Raw genomic sequence first — 18186 nt, forward strand, 5'->3', positions numbered from 1 at the left:
GCAATGTTAACGCAGCTGATTTGACACCAGACAGCGTTTGGGTTCAATGTTTATATGTCCGAAGCGCGAGCACTCAGCTCAATCGTTCAGATCTTTCAGAAACTACGAGATCTGACCGCAGCACCACTTAAACTTGAATTAGACGTCGAATTGCTCGGTTATCTTAGCACAGATTCCATTTGACTCCCTCCCCAACCTGCGGACGGCGTGGATATGGCTGTCTTAAAATGATCCGTGCCTTCAGATCTGGAGAGAGTGATTTAATTGGCCCCATTAAGCTAGCAGTGGAGTGCATCAGGTGTCTGAATTACTGGCAGAGACGGCGATAGGTGGCCCACGGGGACGTCGGCAGCCGGCTGCTGTATCTTTCTGTGTGCGGTGGGAGTGTGGAGCAGGGCTGCTGACCCGCGCCTGCTGCAGCTTTACGGGGCTGCGCATGACAGCGGTGAGATTTCTCTCGAGAGGCAGTTTTGGTTCCCATTCCCCAGTCACCTTCAACCTTGACATTTTTCTAAAAAAGCATGCGTGGATGTCCATACTAATTCCAATGACATCCAGTCTACCGATTCTGTTGAGACAAACATGGGACATCTCTGAGGTTTAAAATGTTTGCATTTAGAGGACTGTCCTGTTTGGAGCAGAAGCTGCTGTTACTAAGTGAAGGCGGGGACTCATTTGCATATTCATAGATTTGTGTATACACTCTAAAAATGCCTGGGTTAGTTTTAACCCATGCTTGGTAAATATTGGACAGAACACATGCTGGATTAAAAATTACCCCATGCTGGGTTAAAAATAAGCCAATGTTAGGATAAAAATGACCTAGTGTTATGCAACCATGGGTTAAAAAAACCCAGCGGTGTATTCTGTCCAATATTTACCCAGCATGGGTTAAAAATACCCCCAGTCTTTTTTGCAGTGCACTAAATGAAGCAAGGATGTTAGTTATATTCAAGCAATTTTAAGGCATGAACATTTTTTCACAGGAAAAAATGGAAGATGAGTATTAAGGGATACAATTATGGTCCACAGGGGGACTTTTATTTAATATGGTAGCAAGTTATGTGAAACATAATCGACAATAGATGGAGAAATGTATAACACGTAAACAACGAAATCTAGTCAATGACTGTATTTAAAGCTAGCCTGGCTAACACCAGACCAGTGTCATAGAGAATGAGACGTGGTCTGGGAACCATATGCTCATTTTCTCGTATTTGAGGCGTGGTTTCCGAATGCCCAGAGCTGTTTATTGGGGGCTACGAATGTCTATCAAATGCGTCTGTACGTAGCTCATAGCCAATCGTTTCAATTATACCAAATGACGTATGTAGAGCGACATCAATTCAAAAGTACACGACTTTTATCGGGTATGTGTGCACACAGCTGAAAGCTATGCAACTAAACAGGTAGCTGTATATTGTATTGAACAGCAACACATTTTAGTGGCACTTTGACAACCACAGTAGGTAAGCTACAGGCATAATGACAATATGATATTAATAAATACCACTTACCATTTATCAGTTAATTGTACTTCGTCGACGACGATGCCTAGCAGGTTGGTCCTATAAAACTCTGTGGTTATCATGTCTTACCATATACAAACATCCTTCTTGGATATGAAATTGTTTAACGCCAAAAGTTGCTCTTTTTTTAAATAAACTTGCATTCAAAACTACTTAGAATACTATCTAAGGCTGCATTGAAAAGTAACTTTGCATCTGTTGCCGTGTTATAACAAATAACAAAACTGCTTCGGTGTGTCACATAGACGTTGTCATTGTCTTGCTGCCCCCTCCCCGTTCTGTGATTGTTCCATATTTCAAGGGCAAAAAAGGGCCATAGTTGCCAAGCTAAACTTGCAGGGTGAATAAAAACCCAGGCTAATTTAAAGCAATAGTTTCCTAAAAAATCTGCCTTTGTGTATTCATCTTTGTTTTGTGAAACCAAAAAAGTAAATTTCTTTTTTTAAATGATAAACAGAATTGGGCTATCAAGATCTAAATGACTAAACAAGGTTTCAACAAGGTTGCGTTGTCGCGGTACATGCCTCAACTGAAGTAAACATCCAGTCTGGCTAGTGGCTAAACTGATATCTGAAATAAATACCTTGTCAAAAATAAAAATGTTTGGTTCGCTAAAGATGAGGGGAGTCGACGTGCCACGTTTAAGAGAGAAGCAGTGATGCTGAGTCACAGGGCGTGCCCGGCCCCCCAAAGCCCGCCCATGGCGCTGGGACTGATTATAATTCCTCTCGCTTGGACTCACAGCCTGTAAGTTATCTCCTGTTATCATTGCATTGTGTGCAAATCTTCAAACATGGTAAGGAGCGTCACATTTCCGGCTGAAGTCAGAGGTATTCAGGCCAATCACAACGTACAGATTAGCCGGCCAATCAGAGACACTAGCTTTTCAAATCTGTGCATTTCAGGAAGAGAGTGAAATCTGGAGCTACAAAAATGTACGGTATGTGAAAAATAATGTGTTTTTTTTCAAGCGTGCCGCACAAGCCCTGAAAAGTGAAGCCAAAACGTCTCGATCGCCCCCCAGTGACTGGTCCCAGTATAGGTAGTAAAGCCCGCCTCCCCATGTTATTCAATGTGACTTGAGACCAACAAAAAAAATTAATTACACTTCAATTATCTTTTTTCCGAAACTGGTTTCTGTCATTTACTATAGTTTTTATCACGCTGATGTAAATTCAAATGTTTGTTTTTAAAATAAGTTTGTGTTTAGTTAGTTATTTAATGATATAAAACCAGTGATGTCACGTCATGATTGACAGCCGTGATATCGTGTGATATGCGCATTCTGCGAGAGCGAGGACGGGGTCTTGATTTCGCGGCTTTACTTCCTGCTCACTACTACGCAGGACTGGTCCCGAAATCGCTACTGCGCAGACTCAAGACCCAAGATGTCAGCGCCATATCGGGACACTGGCGGCTTCACTTTTCACAAATGTAAGAGAGCAAATAGGCGTCGTCCATCTTTTTTTACAGTCTATGGTTTTTTTCACCATAAACCACGCGAACACATTGTATTATACCAAATAACAATGTTTTTTAGCAATGAAATTGAAATTAAAATTAAAAACCAGTTGATCCAGTTCATAAAACTCATCTGAATGATGTTCACAAATCAAACCTAATCTATTCTCGTGATCAGTTCACTAACTCAATGAGCCGGTCACAGCGGTCGACAGCTCACCGAAAGTAAAAGATTATCAGTTAAATAATAGCTTAGGTTTGGTCTGTCAGGAATTTGACTGTAATATGCAAATCATTTTAAAAACGTTCATGATTTTATGATAATAACTTGCCATGTTGGAGCTCGACAACCTCCTGTTTTCAGTTTAATTATATGGAAAATCAATTTTATGTTTCCTTAAAAATGAAAGGCATGTGGGTTTGGAAAAACACAAGAGTGAGTACATGATGACACAATTTTCATTTTTAGTGTCTTGTAAATCAACAAGTGTGAATAATGAAAGTCATGAATTTACCATCACAGTTTTAATTGCTTAAAAAAGAGAGGAAAATGCAGAGACATAAGGACTGCGATTTTAGCCTTTCACTGACTCATTCTTAATGGTCCAGCATTGAACGGTTTTGCCACCCTCGAGACTAATTGTTACTCTGCATGGGCCGTGGATAAAGGAATGTATTTCATCTCTGGCACATCCCCAGGCCACTTGCAGTAGCTGCTAAGCTAATACCAACCAGTACTCTGATATATAACCAGCACCTCTGGGTTTTGATGCTGGAGAAAATGTGGAAATCTGAACTTTAAGAGAGGAAAAAAGCAGGGCCAAAGCTACTCGCCTACAGTGCACTTCTTACAAATACAGTATTCTTTCTTTATTATAACATACAATACAGAAATGCTAATCAGCTTTGCCTTATAAAATGTGGGCAAAATATAACATTCTTAAGCACCTAGCGAAAGCGATATCTCATGTTTCTGCCTGGGTTTTCATTATTCATTTTGCAGTCTGCTCGATCATGGCCCATATCAACCCTAGCTTTGAGTAGCAACGTGATGTAACCGGGTAAGCGAGCTTGCGCTGAGCTTTTTCAGCAAGTTGCAAAATCGGTCAAGCGTAGGCAGGGAATGAAAACAAACAGATTATCACTGATATGTCTACGCTATAAAGTTAAGGAGAGATGAAATGTGTTAATGAAACAACTGAACGTGTGGAAAAGTGACATTTCAACGGAATTCAAGAAACATTGGGTTCGGGAAGGTGAGAGAGCGAGATGGGAAGAGAGCATGAGATCAGTGACAACCCGTCGATTTGGAGATGCATTATTGAAGACAACAGGCGGGCGAGGTTTCTTCACCGTGGCACCGTGTTTATCACAATGTTTTTCCTGTAAGGTGGAGGATTAGTGTGCATAGTGACTGGGAGTTTGGAAGGAGATGGCGCAGTGGAGATGAAAATGTGTGGGAGAGAGGAACAGAGTGTGTGATTCATAATGTAGTGTACAGCAGAATCTGCCTAATGATCCCGGAAAGACGCCATGCTTACGTTGAATATGGAAAAGAAAACAGTGGCAGAAAGCGATGGCCATATAGAAACAGACTGTGTAATTGTGCGCACATGTGCATGCAATTGTGTGCGTGAGAAGAAATTATTATATGTAGTACAATGGTAGGTGATTATGGGCCACCTTTATAATTAAATTGTGTACGCAATTAATGTGAGAGGCAGAGACGGTGAGAGAGAGAAAGAGAGAGAGCGCGCGCGAATCCTGTGCATGTCTGCTTGAGGATGAGAGGCGAATGGTTTAAGTATAGTTAGCGGGAGGATGTGGGGTGGAGGGTAATAAACGGGAGGTTGTGTTAAAAGATTGCAAATTCAAAGTGCTTTGTGAAACGGAGAATGAAAGTGAACCCCCCTCCCCATTTACTTCTCTCTCTCTCACACACACATATATCTCTCTCTCTCACACACATTCCTCCATCTCTCTCTCTCGCGCGCGCGCTCACACTCTCTATAAACCCAGAACGTTGTGTTTCTCTCTCAGTCTCCCTGCTGCATCCCGAGAGCGCGCGCGACGCGCACCACACACCGCTACGACTGCGTTTATCTCTTTTGTTTCATCATTTTAAACCCGCCAACCTGAGAATATCTGTCTTCCGTTTTCATCCATTACGCATTTAACGTATCGTTTTTATAAATATGTGCACGGTGGACAGCGTATAAGACTGCGGTTACCAAAACAAAGATGTAACGTTTATTTCTTTGAAGTATTCGCTCCGGGTTTCGGGAGAGGCGTGAGTATTTGTGGCTTTAACGCTATTAAACTAGCCATTTAACTGGAGACTTGCTAACTAGCTTGGTTTTAAGTTTAAGCAGCGACCGTTGTGTCGTCAAAACAGGCAAGCCCGCGCTGCCGCGTGTTATCGTTATTCAGCGCGATTTATTTATGTTAAAGTTTTAATATGTGTCAACCAGCTCTTTAATGTCAATTAAAAACTTTTAAAAAACAATCTGAAGAACGTTTTAAGTCAATAAGAGATTTAAAGAAGAGGTAAAGTCGCCTACCTGCACGCAGTCTCCGTTGAACGCAAGACAAATTAATACGCGCGCGTATCGTGCGTTAATTAACGTGACGCAATTTCCCGTGCGCTTTAACTGAATTGGGATCTTGGTAATCGATTTGTCTTTCAATTTACATCGATGTCGTGTTTATGTTTCCTCCTTGAACTCAACAAAAACACAAATTTAAAAGTGTATTGTACTGCATATAAAAGTATATTAAAACTATACAAAAGTTTAGGGTTATACGCAGTGCACCACTAGCAGTAAAACAAACTAAAATTTATACTGTCAAAACATACAATTTAGGCTACCCAGATTTGCACTTGTATGTAAAATAATATACCATAAGAACATAAACTGTGTGTATACAGTCGTCCACTATGGCCAGACTGCCCAGGCATCATCACAACAATGGACGGCGCTTGGTTATGACTTTCTACTTTATACTGGCAACCATTACTTTACTGTTATCCTGGTCCTGCCCGGTTCTAGGCAAGAAGAAACTCTACATCGGAGCCCTGTTCCCTATGAGTGGAGGATGGCCGGGCGGGCAGGCATGTCTTCCTTCTGCTCAAATGGCTCTGGATCTAGTAAACAAGAGAACGGATATTCTCCCGGATTATGAACTTGAATTAATCTACTATGACAGTATGGTAAGTGATTACTGCTTGCTTGCAAGCATCCATTTTATTCCCATTATGTGAACTGTTTGATGGTAATGCATATGCAATCCAGAGTGCATTGAACTGGCCATGAGAGTGTTTACTTAATGTTGTTTTTCAAACAGTGTGTGTCATTATTCTTGGTTGGTTGAAGATTTTCTGCACGGGAGATTTTACTACAGCACTACAGGGTCATCTGTAGTACGCTAATAGGCTTAACTATAATGTTTCGGTGGACACTAATGAACATAATGTCATTTAAATTGCAATTTGCGCTTGATTCACTATGACTTCATCAAAGCGGTGAGGAGGAATGTTTTGACAACATCAGATTATTCAGCCGTTCACCTGAGCTTTGCAGGCATAAATCTATTCATAGTCTCTCTATATACCCATCACTTTCCTTCATATCTTTCTATTTGCTCGACTCTCTCGCTCCCTCTTTTTCTCTGCTTCTCTCCATCTATCCCACCTGCGTCCCTCCTCCCCCGCACAAGAGATGCCAACGCATCCCTCGCTCACACGCGCACAGAAGTGAAAGAGCAAGTGAGAGTTTCAGACTGAGAAGACTCGCAGATGCATGCGGACCGCAAACAGTTAATACCCTGTGACTGTTCTGTGTTGCTAAGAGCTCGGCCGTGATTGGTCGGAACGGGTCTGCATTGGAACCCCGCTTCAAAGATACAGGAGGCGGAGGAGAGACTGGGGGTGGAGGTTGGCATGACAACAGTTACCAAGACCACTGCTGTTCAAACAAACACATAAGGCCGAAAAGGAGAACAATGCGCGCCCCTTTAAATTTTTTGGTATAAACGGAGACAGATGGATTAATAAAAATAACGATCACAGTTAAACAAGTGTGGTTCAAGGCAGCTCTCTATGTAAAAAACTCGAGAGCTCCGTCTCTGATCCCACACAGCAGGGGAATGTTTTCAGGACCCCCGTGGATCCGAGTGAACCCATGCACACGAATACACAGCAGAACTGATTACAATTCAGCACCACGGACAGCAACATTTAAAAAGCGTGAAAAGCTGTGTCATCAGGAGGGGGACGCAAGCGGCAAATCTTCATCCAACTCTGGTTTTAGGTATTCAGACCCAAATCTTACACTCTGATTGGAGTAGAAAAGTTTACCCCATTGCAGAGTGACAGGGTGGTACAAGGGCCACAGGTTTATTTGCATTTATTGGACCGGTGCCTGATTTCCCCAGAGCCCCAGCGTGAGATCACTTGGCCTTAGCATGTGTGCCGTGGGGTCACGAATGTGTTTTGGAGTTTGTTTGTCTGGTGCTTAGGTTAGCAGTGCAAAAGTTCACAGCTTCGATTCCCAGGGAACACGCATATGGATAAAATGAGTGAATGCATTTTTTAAATGCAAATTGCTTTGGATAAAAGCATTTGCAAATTGCTTAGATATAAATACAGAAGTGTACCAGAGTGCTATTATACCAACGTTTCCCGCACCTCTATAATCTAGAGTGACATGGCAAAAGGATTATTTTATATCTTTTTTAGTTTGCTGTCTGAACTGAATGTGATGTGATGAAGGGAAGTGAGCATCTCATAATAATTCAGGCAATACAGAAAAAAAACATCTTTACTGCTTTCCTGTTATGTACAAAAATAAACATATTACATGCAAATACAACACAACTTGGGAGTTTTTAATAAATCAGTAAAACACACATTTTGATGTCCACAAATGTTTATTATGATAACAATTACAATATGTTTATATAAGTTATATTAGGTTTATTAAGTTAATGCATTAGCATTAAATTAAATAACAATATATATAAGAACAATATTTAACATTTTTAGTTCATGTTAGCATTTACTAACACATTTTATTTGCTTATTGTTTATTTATTTATTTCATAATGTCTTTCCAGTATCTATGGCTATCAGTGACGGCCGGTGACTTCTTTTTCAAGGGCGCACAATGCGAAGCTTGTCACAACATGTATTTAGCCAGTCATGTTTGTGGTTCGTCATTTCAAAATAAGTGACTGCTGCAGTGACTGCTCGAGTTTGCAAGATACTTGCACAATCTCATGCATAATCCAGTTCTTCCTGGAAAATGCAGGGTTGATCTTGTTGCACTTTTTCTTAAAAAATGCGATGGAATATGCGGGATATTTATGCAATTTTAATTGCGGGAACTTGCAAAAATTGCGGGAACGTCACATAATCACGTCACTTTATAACGTTACCATGGCAATAGAGGACATGGCTTCGCTTGTGTGAAGGAAATGCAACATTTTTCAAGATATTTGTGATTTTTGCTACGAAAATGCGTGGATTGTGTAATCATGCAAGTCTCGCATATTTTGCACACAGATATCTGCAATTAATGCTGCGAAAGTGTGGCGTATTTGAAAAAATGCGGGCCCCCGCATAAATATGCGGACTTTGGCTGATTATGCATTGAATCATGTGATCGCATAATCACGTTTTTCTGGAGGGACTGATAATCGAAGTATAGTGTTAAGGTAGTGTCTTGTGTGTATTTAGTTAACGTGAGCGTCTCTTTTATCATAAATGGTTTTGACGCATGTGCAGCAGGCACTTATTTTGCAAGACACATGATGCACCTGGTTCACATGATGCAACAAACACAAATTTTGAAAACACAAGCAACACACACGACACTCCGAACACATATTTCGAATTTGCACCCCTCGGAAGAGCCGTCACCACCTGCCACTAATGGCTATATTCATGGTGAGAACTGGTCAATCTATACAAAAGTTGATCTATACACAAGTTGAGGATTTAGATAATTTAACATCCCAACCTGCATGACTTACCCGGCAGTACACGGAGTAAACCCACGCTAACACAGGGTGACCATGCAACTTTCACACAGAAAGACCTGTCGAACCGGCCAAGGCTCGAAATGGGGACCTTCTTGCGTTACACACTGAGCCACTGTAACACATTGTTAGTGTTGTAAAGTTTAACGTTAGTTTAAGGGACAATAAGTAGGATTTACCCCATCCAGTGGTGAAATGGTATTTTGCGAATAGTGCTCTCTAGCGCCTCGCTTTTCAAAATGCGTGTTGCAACTACGGTAGCCGTTATGTAATCACTGATCTCCTTGTTCGTTCCAGCTAGTTCACATGTTCTGAATAAAAAAAATATTGTGGAAACGCGTTGGCAGGTTAGTGCTTTTTGTCCCTTTCTGCTATTATAGTTTATCAATACAGCGGGACGACATGGATGCCTCCTTGGACTTACCCGTTCAATGTAAGTAAAGATGAGAAATTTTAAGCTTACAAAGAAAAGTCAGATCATTGGCAGAGGTCATTTGACACCAACGAGGACATATTTATCAATAAAGACATTGATTTTGATTAAAACACACTTAAAAACCTACTTACTGTTTCTTTAAATGCACAATTTGTTAATGCATTAACATTAGTTAATCCAAAATGAATTGACATTAAAGGGGACATTTCACAAGACTTTTTTAAGATTAAATCTTAAATCTTTGTTGTCCCCAGAGTACGTATGTGAAGTTCTAGCTTTACCCCATACATCATTTATTATAACATGTTAAAATTGTCACTTTGTAGATGTGAGCAAAAATTTACCATTTTTGGGTGTGTCCTTTAAAATGCAAATGAGCTGATCTCTATAGTTCGGATAGTGCAGATTAAGGGGTGGTATTATCCAAATTTTTCACATGCTTGCAGAGATTGGTTTACCAATACTAAGTAACTGGGTTGATCTTTTTCACATTTTCTAGTTTGTTAGAAGCACTGGGGACCCAATTATAGCACTTAAACATGGAAATAGTCTGATTTTTATCATATGTCCCCTTTAATAACAAAAATTAACAAATGCTGAAAAACTGTATTGTTCTTGTTAGTTTAGCTAACTAATGCATTTACTAATTTTATCAAACCCAATCTGAGTGTAAAGTGTTAGTTGTTTTTAGTATGCATTTTGGGGGTACTCTAATAAAATGCTTGGTTGGGGTAAATAATTATTAACACAGAAAATGTTTATATTTGACCCAACAATGGGTTATAACAAACCAAGATTTTGGCTTGAAACAACGTGTTGGATTATTTTTTTATGTCACCATGCATTGAAACAAATGGAATCAAGACAAATTAAATCATAACAGATTATATTTTTCTGAATTCTTATAATATTAATTGATTTCATTAAGAAAGTTTGGAAAGGTTTTATATCGGCCTATTTGAAAAAAAATTCATGATTGCATTGCATCACTCGTATTTTATTTATTTCAGTTGATTTGATTTGGTGGGATCCAGGTGCAAAAAAAACAAGGCTTATGCATGGCTTCCCTCAGGGCTGAAACATCAGGACAGTGATGGGCTTTACGGCCCAAACAGGGTCTGTGTCCTCGGGATCCAATTCTGCTGATGACCCGAGAGTCTTGCGACGAGAGCCTTGCATCACTCATTCATCACAGACACTGCAAAAGATCGAGAAACAGAAAAGTGCCTGAACATATGTGCAATCAGACTCATTTTCCATGTTATTTACTTCATCAAAACAAACGTGTAGGCATACAGCCGTATCAGCAGCCGAGACAGTTGATGTGCCCTCATCCCTAATTGAACAGAATGCCACATTAGTTTTAGTGCCTTTCACAGGAAACAACAACTGCTTGCTAAAAGTGCCTTTATCGAACGATTTAGCAGCATGTTTGGAGGAATTTAAAAGTGGGGTGGATTAAAACAGAAATGTGTTGGGACAAGGAAACAGCACACAGCAGTTGAATCTGCATGATTGAATCGTGAATCACGTTTATTGTTTATATTCACTCTTTTTACACTTCTCTTTGTCTGCAAAACAACAGAGGCGAAAGAAAAGCCCAGCACGATCTGTGCTCAAGGCCGATGGTTCGCATATGATCAACGTTTGCCTTAACCTACCATTATCATTTAAATGAGATATTGACTTTTCATTGGCGATAATTTTAAGTCGAATGAGAATAAAAGAGGCCGATCGTCTGGATTGGTTGAAGAATCGTTTGCTGAATATGTGGACAAATGCAACAAGCTCCTTTTATTTTCCCATACATCTTTGCAGTATATCTCCTACCCTTTCTGTGTGATTTGCCATGAAGTGAAGTCTCCCTGCGGAGAGCTCCTTTACTGTAGACGTGAATGTGTACTGTAAGTGTGAAATGTGTCATTTTGTCGAGGTGTGCAATTTTATGCATGATGTGATAGAGTGCCTTATGAATAGTGATGGCTGGGCTTTAGGTACGAATACAGATTCATAATGTATTAAAAATGATCTTTCTCATTTCAGTGCGACCCAGGAGAAGCCACAAAGCTTCTGTATGACCTTCTCTACACGGAGCCCATAAAGATCGTCCTGATGCCCGGCTGCAGTTCAGTCTCCACGCTGGTGGCCGAAGCCGCTCGCATGTGGAACCTCATAGTGGTGCGTTGCTCTCCTTTTCATTCGTAGGCCTTTTGTTAAATGTCGGGAGATAGACCTGGACTGGTAGCTTAAGGTTGTGGGTTTAAATCTTGTAATGTGGTCAATGAAATTTCATTATTGTGTCCTTGAGCAAGGCACTTACACACACTATTGATTGCAGTGGGGGTGGTGAGAAAAAAACTTAAATTAAATAACACACCAAGCTGTCGGCCAGGCTTAGTTTTTTCAGTCCGCACTGTTGGCTAAAGTTAGTCAGCGTCAACTTTTTTTTTTTGACTGATTTAGTATTGGCGGTGGTGGTACTCGTTTGGGTTCAGATCATTGTGATTGACTGTTTACCAACTAGTGCAAAACAAGAAAAACAAAAGTGACAAAGCAAGCAAGTCAAGAAAAAGTCAAGAGGAACGCACATATCTCTCAATCTAGTGAATATTTAAAAAAACGATTTGGCTCATAAGACATTTAAATATTTCATGAATCCATCTGAGCGAGATTTGTGTGAAACTGGTAAGCGAGCGCTCTTTTGTTTATGTTTTGTACCCCAGCAGTCACTAGTGCTCGAAACCACTTCTTATATAGTGCACTATATTTGGCTTCCTCCATTTTGTAGTGGTGTCCCAAATCTTAGTGAACAACTTCATTACCTACATTCGTTCACTACTTTTTACTCACAATGCACTTTGAGGGTACATTTGATGTCTCATTCACTATTTCCCATGATACAACGGGAGATGAACGCGTAACTGGAATCAGCTGAAGGATACTGACAGTAAATACCAAGAAAATTACGTTTTTGGTTCTTGTTGTTATTTGTTTTCTACTTTTTAAAAATACACAATTAAAAAATAAATGCAATATCTTTTATTTAAAATATAATACATATATTTAGTAAAGAATAATTGATGACGAACTGTTGAATTATTCGAAAAATAATAATTTTTAATAATATTTTTCAATAATTATTACAGTTAACTATGCGAAGTGATATGGAACTGTAATGCGGTCAAGAGAGCTGCCTGGAACTACGTTTGCGTCCAGAAAATAATTGTCCAAAATAATAATTTTTCTTACTTTTTGTCTTCTAAAATGGCCTTTTGCAGCTCTTTTCCTGAGCTATCATGTTTGAGCCAAAAGGAAATAGAAATATTTGGATATATTAGATGATACAGGACATATTAGAACATGTTACTCTGGGCACTAATGTAACATTTCTATTCTCCACTTCTGTCACAGTAGTTTCTAATTGTCCAATGCAAATTAATGATCATTTTTAGTGTAGTGTACTGAAAAGCATTATACAAAATTATTGAAAATCTGTAAGAACTGTAAGGAAGCCTTACAATTAAAAGAGGGTGCATTAATGCAGTGGTTTTCAAACTGGGGGCCGCGAGATGGTGCCAGGGGGGCCCCAGTTTTATGACATTTTATGAGATACATTAATTTATCATGAATTCTGTGTAATTAAACCTAAAAAAAATAAGGCTACTAACCAAAAGCACTACTTTTTTGTATAATTTAATGTTCTTTTTTATTAAAATGTTGAGTTTTAGAACAGTTTTTTGTCACAAATTTTGAAGGAATGCACCGTACACGCACGCTGAAAAAGTTTGGGAACCACAATGTACCAGCTATCAGTAAATGTTAAAGGATGGTTATACAGTGTCATACAATGTAAAGTTCAAAAACTAAACAGGGTCACCCAAAGGAGCAGAAGTAAAATAAGTAGTGAATATTATAATTTTATGTATACACACAATACAATCACACTTAAAAAAAATGACAGATGCCTTATGACAGATTTATGCACTTTATGTGCCACAAAAGATATTCATGATGAGTATATTTAAAATCATATATAACATCTATCATTATTTTTACAGGCTTTTAAATATATGTATTTTTGTTGAGACACATGTAATGTTGGACCTTAATGGGGTAAAATAGGTTTATATTAACTAATTCATTAATTATTTTTTATCTGTTTTGTAATCACACACTTCTAAGCCGATCATAAAATGTTGATTTTGACAGAAAGTATTTGTTTATAATGTTCTCATTTAAAAACGTTTAAGTTTCCTGACGTTTCCATGGTGATTCATGAAATCTGTGATCTATTGACAAAGCCTTTATGTTGTTACCGTGAGCGTGCGTTAACTCTGGGTCACTTTCAGCGGGTTGATTGAACTAACTCTTAAACTGTGTTTTACAACCGACATACCCAGAGTAAGCAAGTTTTGGGTAAATCAACCCAGAGTTCAGGGTTAATCTGATGGTAAGTTTACTCTGCTTTCTGGAATACACCCCAGTTGTTTGGTTCTCTTTATTATCTATAACTACATGACAAACAGTAAGAAATTAAACTTTACCATTTCATAGTACAATCAATAAAGCCATACAGGTGTAATGCTGGATTCACACCAAACGCGGTAGAGGCGGCAAAAGTGCGCTATTAATAATGATAAATTTATAATAATACATTTTATTTTTAGGCGCCTTACATGACACTCAAGGACACCTTACAAACACAGTAAAACAGTCAGTAATCATGATATACACAATGTCAATGTAAAAACCCTAAAAGCCAATATTAAAACCTAAAAAATCACATAAAAGACACCCGGAAAAGATGGGTCTTTAGGCGAGATTTAAAAACAAGGAGACAACCACTGTTTTGCACATCCTGTGGCAGCAAGTTCCAAAGGTAAGGAGCTGCATGACTAAAAGCCCGGGACCCCATACGGACTACCGGCACATCCGGGAACTTGACTGTAAATTTCGTCACCGCCCCTTTTCGGGGGATAAAAAAGCAGCGCTTCCATTGGCTTCCATTCAAAATAGGGGAACAAAGCAACGTTTTTACACAGCCGGCAGGCGTAAATAACTTATGAAATCACTCAGATTGAACGTGTCGGGTGTTTGTCTGTCCATCCTGCCTGCCGTGGAGCGCGGGGGATACATTGACACGTTTAATTTGGTCGGTATAGGGACATGTCCCTTTCATTCTCACAGCGTCAAATTTTGTGTAACAACGCCATCCAGTGATTGCTGGAAATATCGCTAAGCCAGTTAGTTGTATGGCTGGAAGGAAAAGTGCACTCATTACTATAAAGACATAATAAATAAATACGAAGTAACTTTCAAATACGAAGTAAAATCATTCACTTGCTTCCCTGTTGACTCAATGAGGTACGAGTAAAATGTCCGGGTAAGACACCTCTGGCCAACAGGGAGCGTTGTTACACAAATTTGACGCTGGGAGAACGAAAGGGACATGTTTTTATATTGACCAAATTAAATGTGTTAATGTATCTTTCGCGCTCTATGGCAGGCAGGGTGGACAGATAATTACTCAACATGTTTAATCTGAGTGATTTCATAAGTTATTTACGCCTGCCGGCTGTGTACGAAGGTTGCATTTTTCCGCTATTTTGAATGGAAGTCAATGGAACGTCTAGTGCGATTTCCCCCAAAAGTGGCCGTGAACCTGTTCAGAGACATTCTATGATGTTGCGCCGGTTGTGCGTATAGAAGTAGTGCGAGTTCTAGGGAGAGCGAGTGTAAGTGACGATGATGATCTTAGAGTCCGTGAAGGTGTATAAATATGAAGAAGGTCAGATAAGTATGTCGGAGCAAGGTTATTAAGTGCTTTATAAGTAAAAAAAGAATTTTAAACTGAATACGATATTTTAGCGGGAGCCAGTGCAAGTGTTGTAGTATAGGTGTGATATGTTCAGCTAGGGGAGTTCTGCTAATGATTCGAGCAGCTGAATTCTGAACTAATTGTAATTTGTTAAGTAATTTTGAAGGCAAACCATACAAGAGACTATTACAAAAATCAATAAGAGATGTAACTAAGGCATGGACAAGAATCACTGTGCTTTTTACTGAAAGAGCACACGTAGTTGGACGCTTGAACATTTTAAGTTTACTTGCTTCATCACGCGCGTGAAATTCTAGTCATTCGAGACAACACACGGAAATTTGCGTCATGGGAGGGCTTCCTGTAATCACGTCACTATTAGAGCAAGCTCCTGATTGGTTAACGCGGCGAGATTTTCCGGCAAAGTTCCGATTTTTCAACTCGCGCGTTTTTTCGCGGCAACGCTCAATTCTCGTCTTTTGCGCGAACTAGAACTAGGACTCAATTGTCATTCGCTATATAATGGGAGCGGGAATGGGATCACTTTCAGACACAGCATAACTTGCCTGTTTTCCATTTTGAGTAATGAACACCAACTACTGCCACCTGCTGGTATGCAAAGTTATCTCGTCTCGTGCAGGCGCAGAACAGACATACTACTTGGTCGCCATCCGTTTGGTGTGTCAGGGACATTTTGGACCCAGACGCTGCCAGCATGTGGGAAATGTGAGCCGACCTTACAGTCTGCGCTACTTGGTTTGGTGTGTCTGTAAGGGTGTTTCAGTATATGACATTATGTCATACTAACAAAAGTAGAGAAACTTATGTGCAATTCAATGCTAATTTCATACAGGGGAGCCCAATGCTTTAAAATGCAAAAGTGACTTTGACTCTATAGGTAGGGTGTAGTGTGACTTTGTAAAGATTATAATATTAACCCTATATGGTGTTTCTTTAATTGACATTATTAAATCTTACGCAAGACACTTTGAAGACTTACACACTTTACAGCTTAAATATAAAGTTGCTAAAAGGCTTCATTGCAGGAGTGAATCAACGACTTTTATGAACCGAATGCATCATTTGATGCTTAGATAAATCACTGATGAGCAGTTAGTAATTAAATAAAACCTTATTATTTATGTTTAAACCTTAAAGGGGCTGAACACAATGTGAACAAAGCCTTTGAATGGTGTAGGTGTTTGGTAAGTCTGTTATCTGGTGCTTTTGTAGCACTCAAATGGGTCTCATCTGTGGACGCTTAATACCACAGTAAAGATGAGCCGACTAAATTCCCATTTCGAAACATGCCGCACTTTACTGAAACATCCCAAATTCACTGAATTGGCCTCTAGACATTTTAAATCAGATATTTATGTCACTTTATTTCCCATTTGGCTCATATTTGATGTGCATTCCCACTGCTTATCTTGACTTTTTTTTTCGAATGTCTCTTTATTTTTTTATGCTGTGCTCTATTTTTACATCTGTTAAAAGCTTTTTTCTTCCCACATATGAGATTTGACCTATATATCCCCCCCGCTGTCCTTGAAATCTTTGCTCTTTCCACCCCTTCATCAGACCTGTCAATCAGAATGACGTTGAGTTATCGGAAAAATAGCTAAAAACCTTCTGCTGTCATCCAGCTTGATTGACGCACGTCAGTGCGAAACTTAAAACATGAAAATGATGAAATTTGCACCTCTTTTTTCTTCATTTTACACCTATGTTGTACATTTTTTATCACTCGCACACCAAAACAAATCCCTATAAATAAAGCTTTTCCAGCGAAATGTAACTGTGAGCGAAGCAGCAGGAGATAATTTGTCCCTTTGGGCATTGGATTTCCTGCAGGTGATGTTATCGCACATTTTTCTTAACCGGGTTTATTTTAATTCTGCACCTGTACAGTATATGTGGGAATGTTTTTCTGTCACTCATGGCCACCGAACATTTCTTCCAGTTGTCCTACGGCTCCAGTTCCCCGGCTCTCTCCAATCGACAGCGATTTCCAACGTTCTTCCGAACGCATCCATCCGCCACCCTGCATAACCCCACCCGCGTGCAGCTCTTCCAGAAATGGAAGTGGACCAAGATCGCCACTATCCAGCAAACCACTGAGGTCTTCACCTCGGTATGTGAGATGTTTATGAAAAGGATTTGGATTGGCACCTGTTTGTTGAAACTTAAATAACCTTTGTTGCAAGGGTGGAGCAAATTAGTACGTCTTCCTTATTTACGCTTAAAGGGACATTCCACTTTTTTTTGAAAATAGGCATTTTCCAGCTCCCCTAGAGTTAAACATTTGATTCTTACCGTTTTGGAATCAATTCAGCTGATCTCCGGGCTGGCGCTAGCACTTTTAGCATAGCTTAGCATAATCCATTGAATCTGATTAGACCATTAGCATTGCGCTAAAAAATGACCAAAGAGTTTCGATGTTTTTCTTATTTTGAGCTTGGCTCTTCTGTAGTTACATCGTTTAGTGCGATGCTAATGGTCTAATCAGATTCAATGGATTGTGCTAAGCTATGCTAAAAGTGCTAGCGCCAGACCCAGAGATCAGCTGAATGGATTTCAAAACGGTAAGATTTAAAGGAACAGTATGTAGGATTGTGGCCAAAACTGGTACTGCAACCACAAAACTTGTGGCTAAAACTGGTACTGCAATCACACAACTGGTGGCCAATACACAACATGACAACATAAACATCAGTTGAGGGCTGCAACTCCACTTTTTATTTATTACAATTTATTGACTATATACTGTAGGCATATAATGTGTAATTGAAATATGTTACTTAGTGCTATTAAAGGGATAGTTCATCCAAAAATTTAAATTTTGTCATAATCGTCCATGCTCATGTTGTTTTAAATCTGTATGAATTTCACAAAAGAAGATA

The 18186-nt window shown here is 39.5% G+C and overlaps 1 protein-coding gene across 2 annotated transcripts in view; it reads left to right on the forward strand.

Annotated features, from left to right (window-relative positions):
- gabbr1b (gamma-aminobutyric acid (GABA) B receptor, 1b) overlaps positions 1-18186 on the forward strand; it is a 160340-nt gene that overhangs the window by 80468 nt on the left and 61686 nt on the right. For both annotated transcript variants that reach the window (XM_055219081.2, XM_055219082.2), the window contains 3 exons: positions 6041-6201; positions 11509-11643; positions 17247-17417. In XM_055219081.2, the coding sequence (XP_055075056.1) occupies positions 6041-6201; positions 11509-11643; positions 17247-17417 (467 nt within the window). The remainder of the gene's footprint in view (positions 1-6040; positions 6202-11508; positions 11644-17246; positions 17418-18186) is intronic.

The sequence above is a fragment of the Misgurnus anguillicaudatus genome, chromosome 20 (assembly GCF_027580225.2).
Source record: "Misgurnus anguillicaudatus chromosome 20, ASM2758022v2, whole genome shotgun sequence".
Taxonomy (NCBI): domain Eukaryota; kingdom Metazoa; phylum Chordata; class Actinopteri; order Cypriniformes; family Cobitidae; genus Misgurnus; species Misgurnus anguillicaudatus.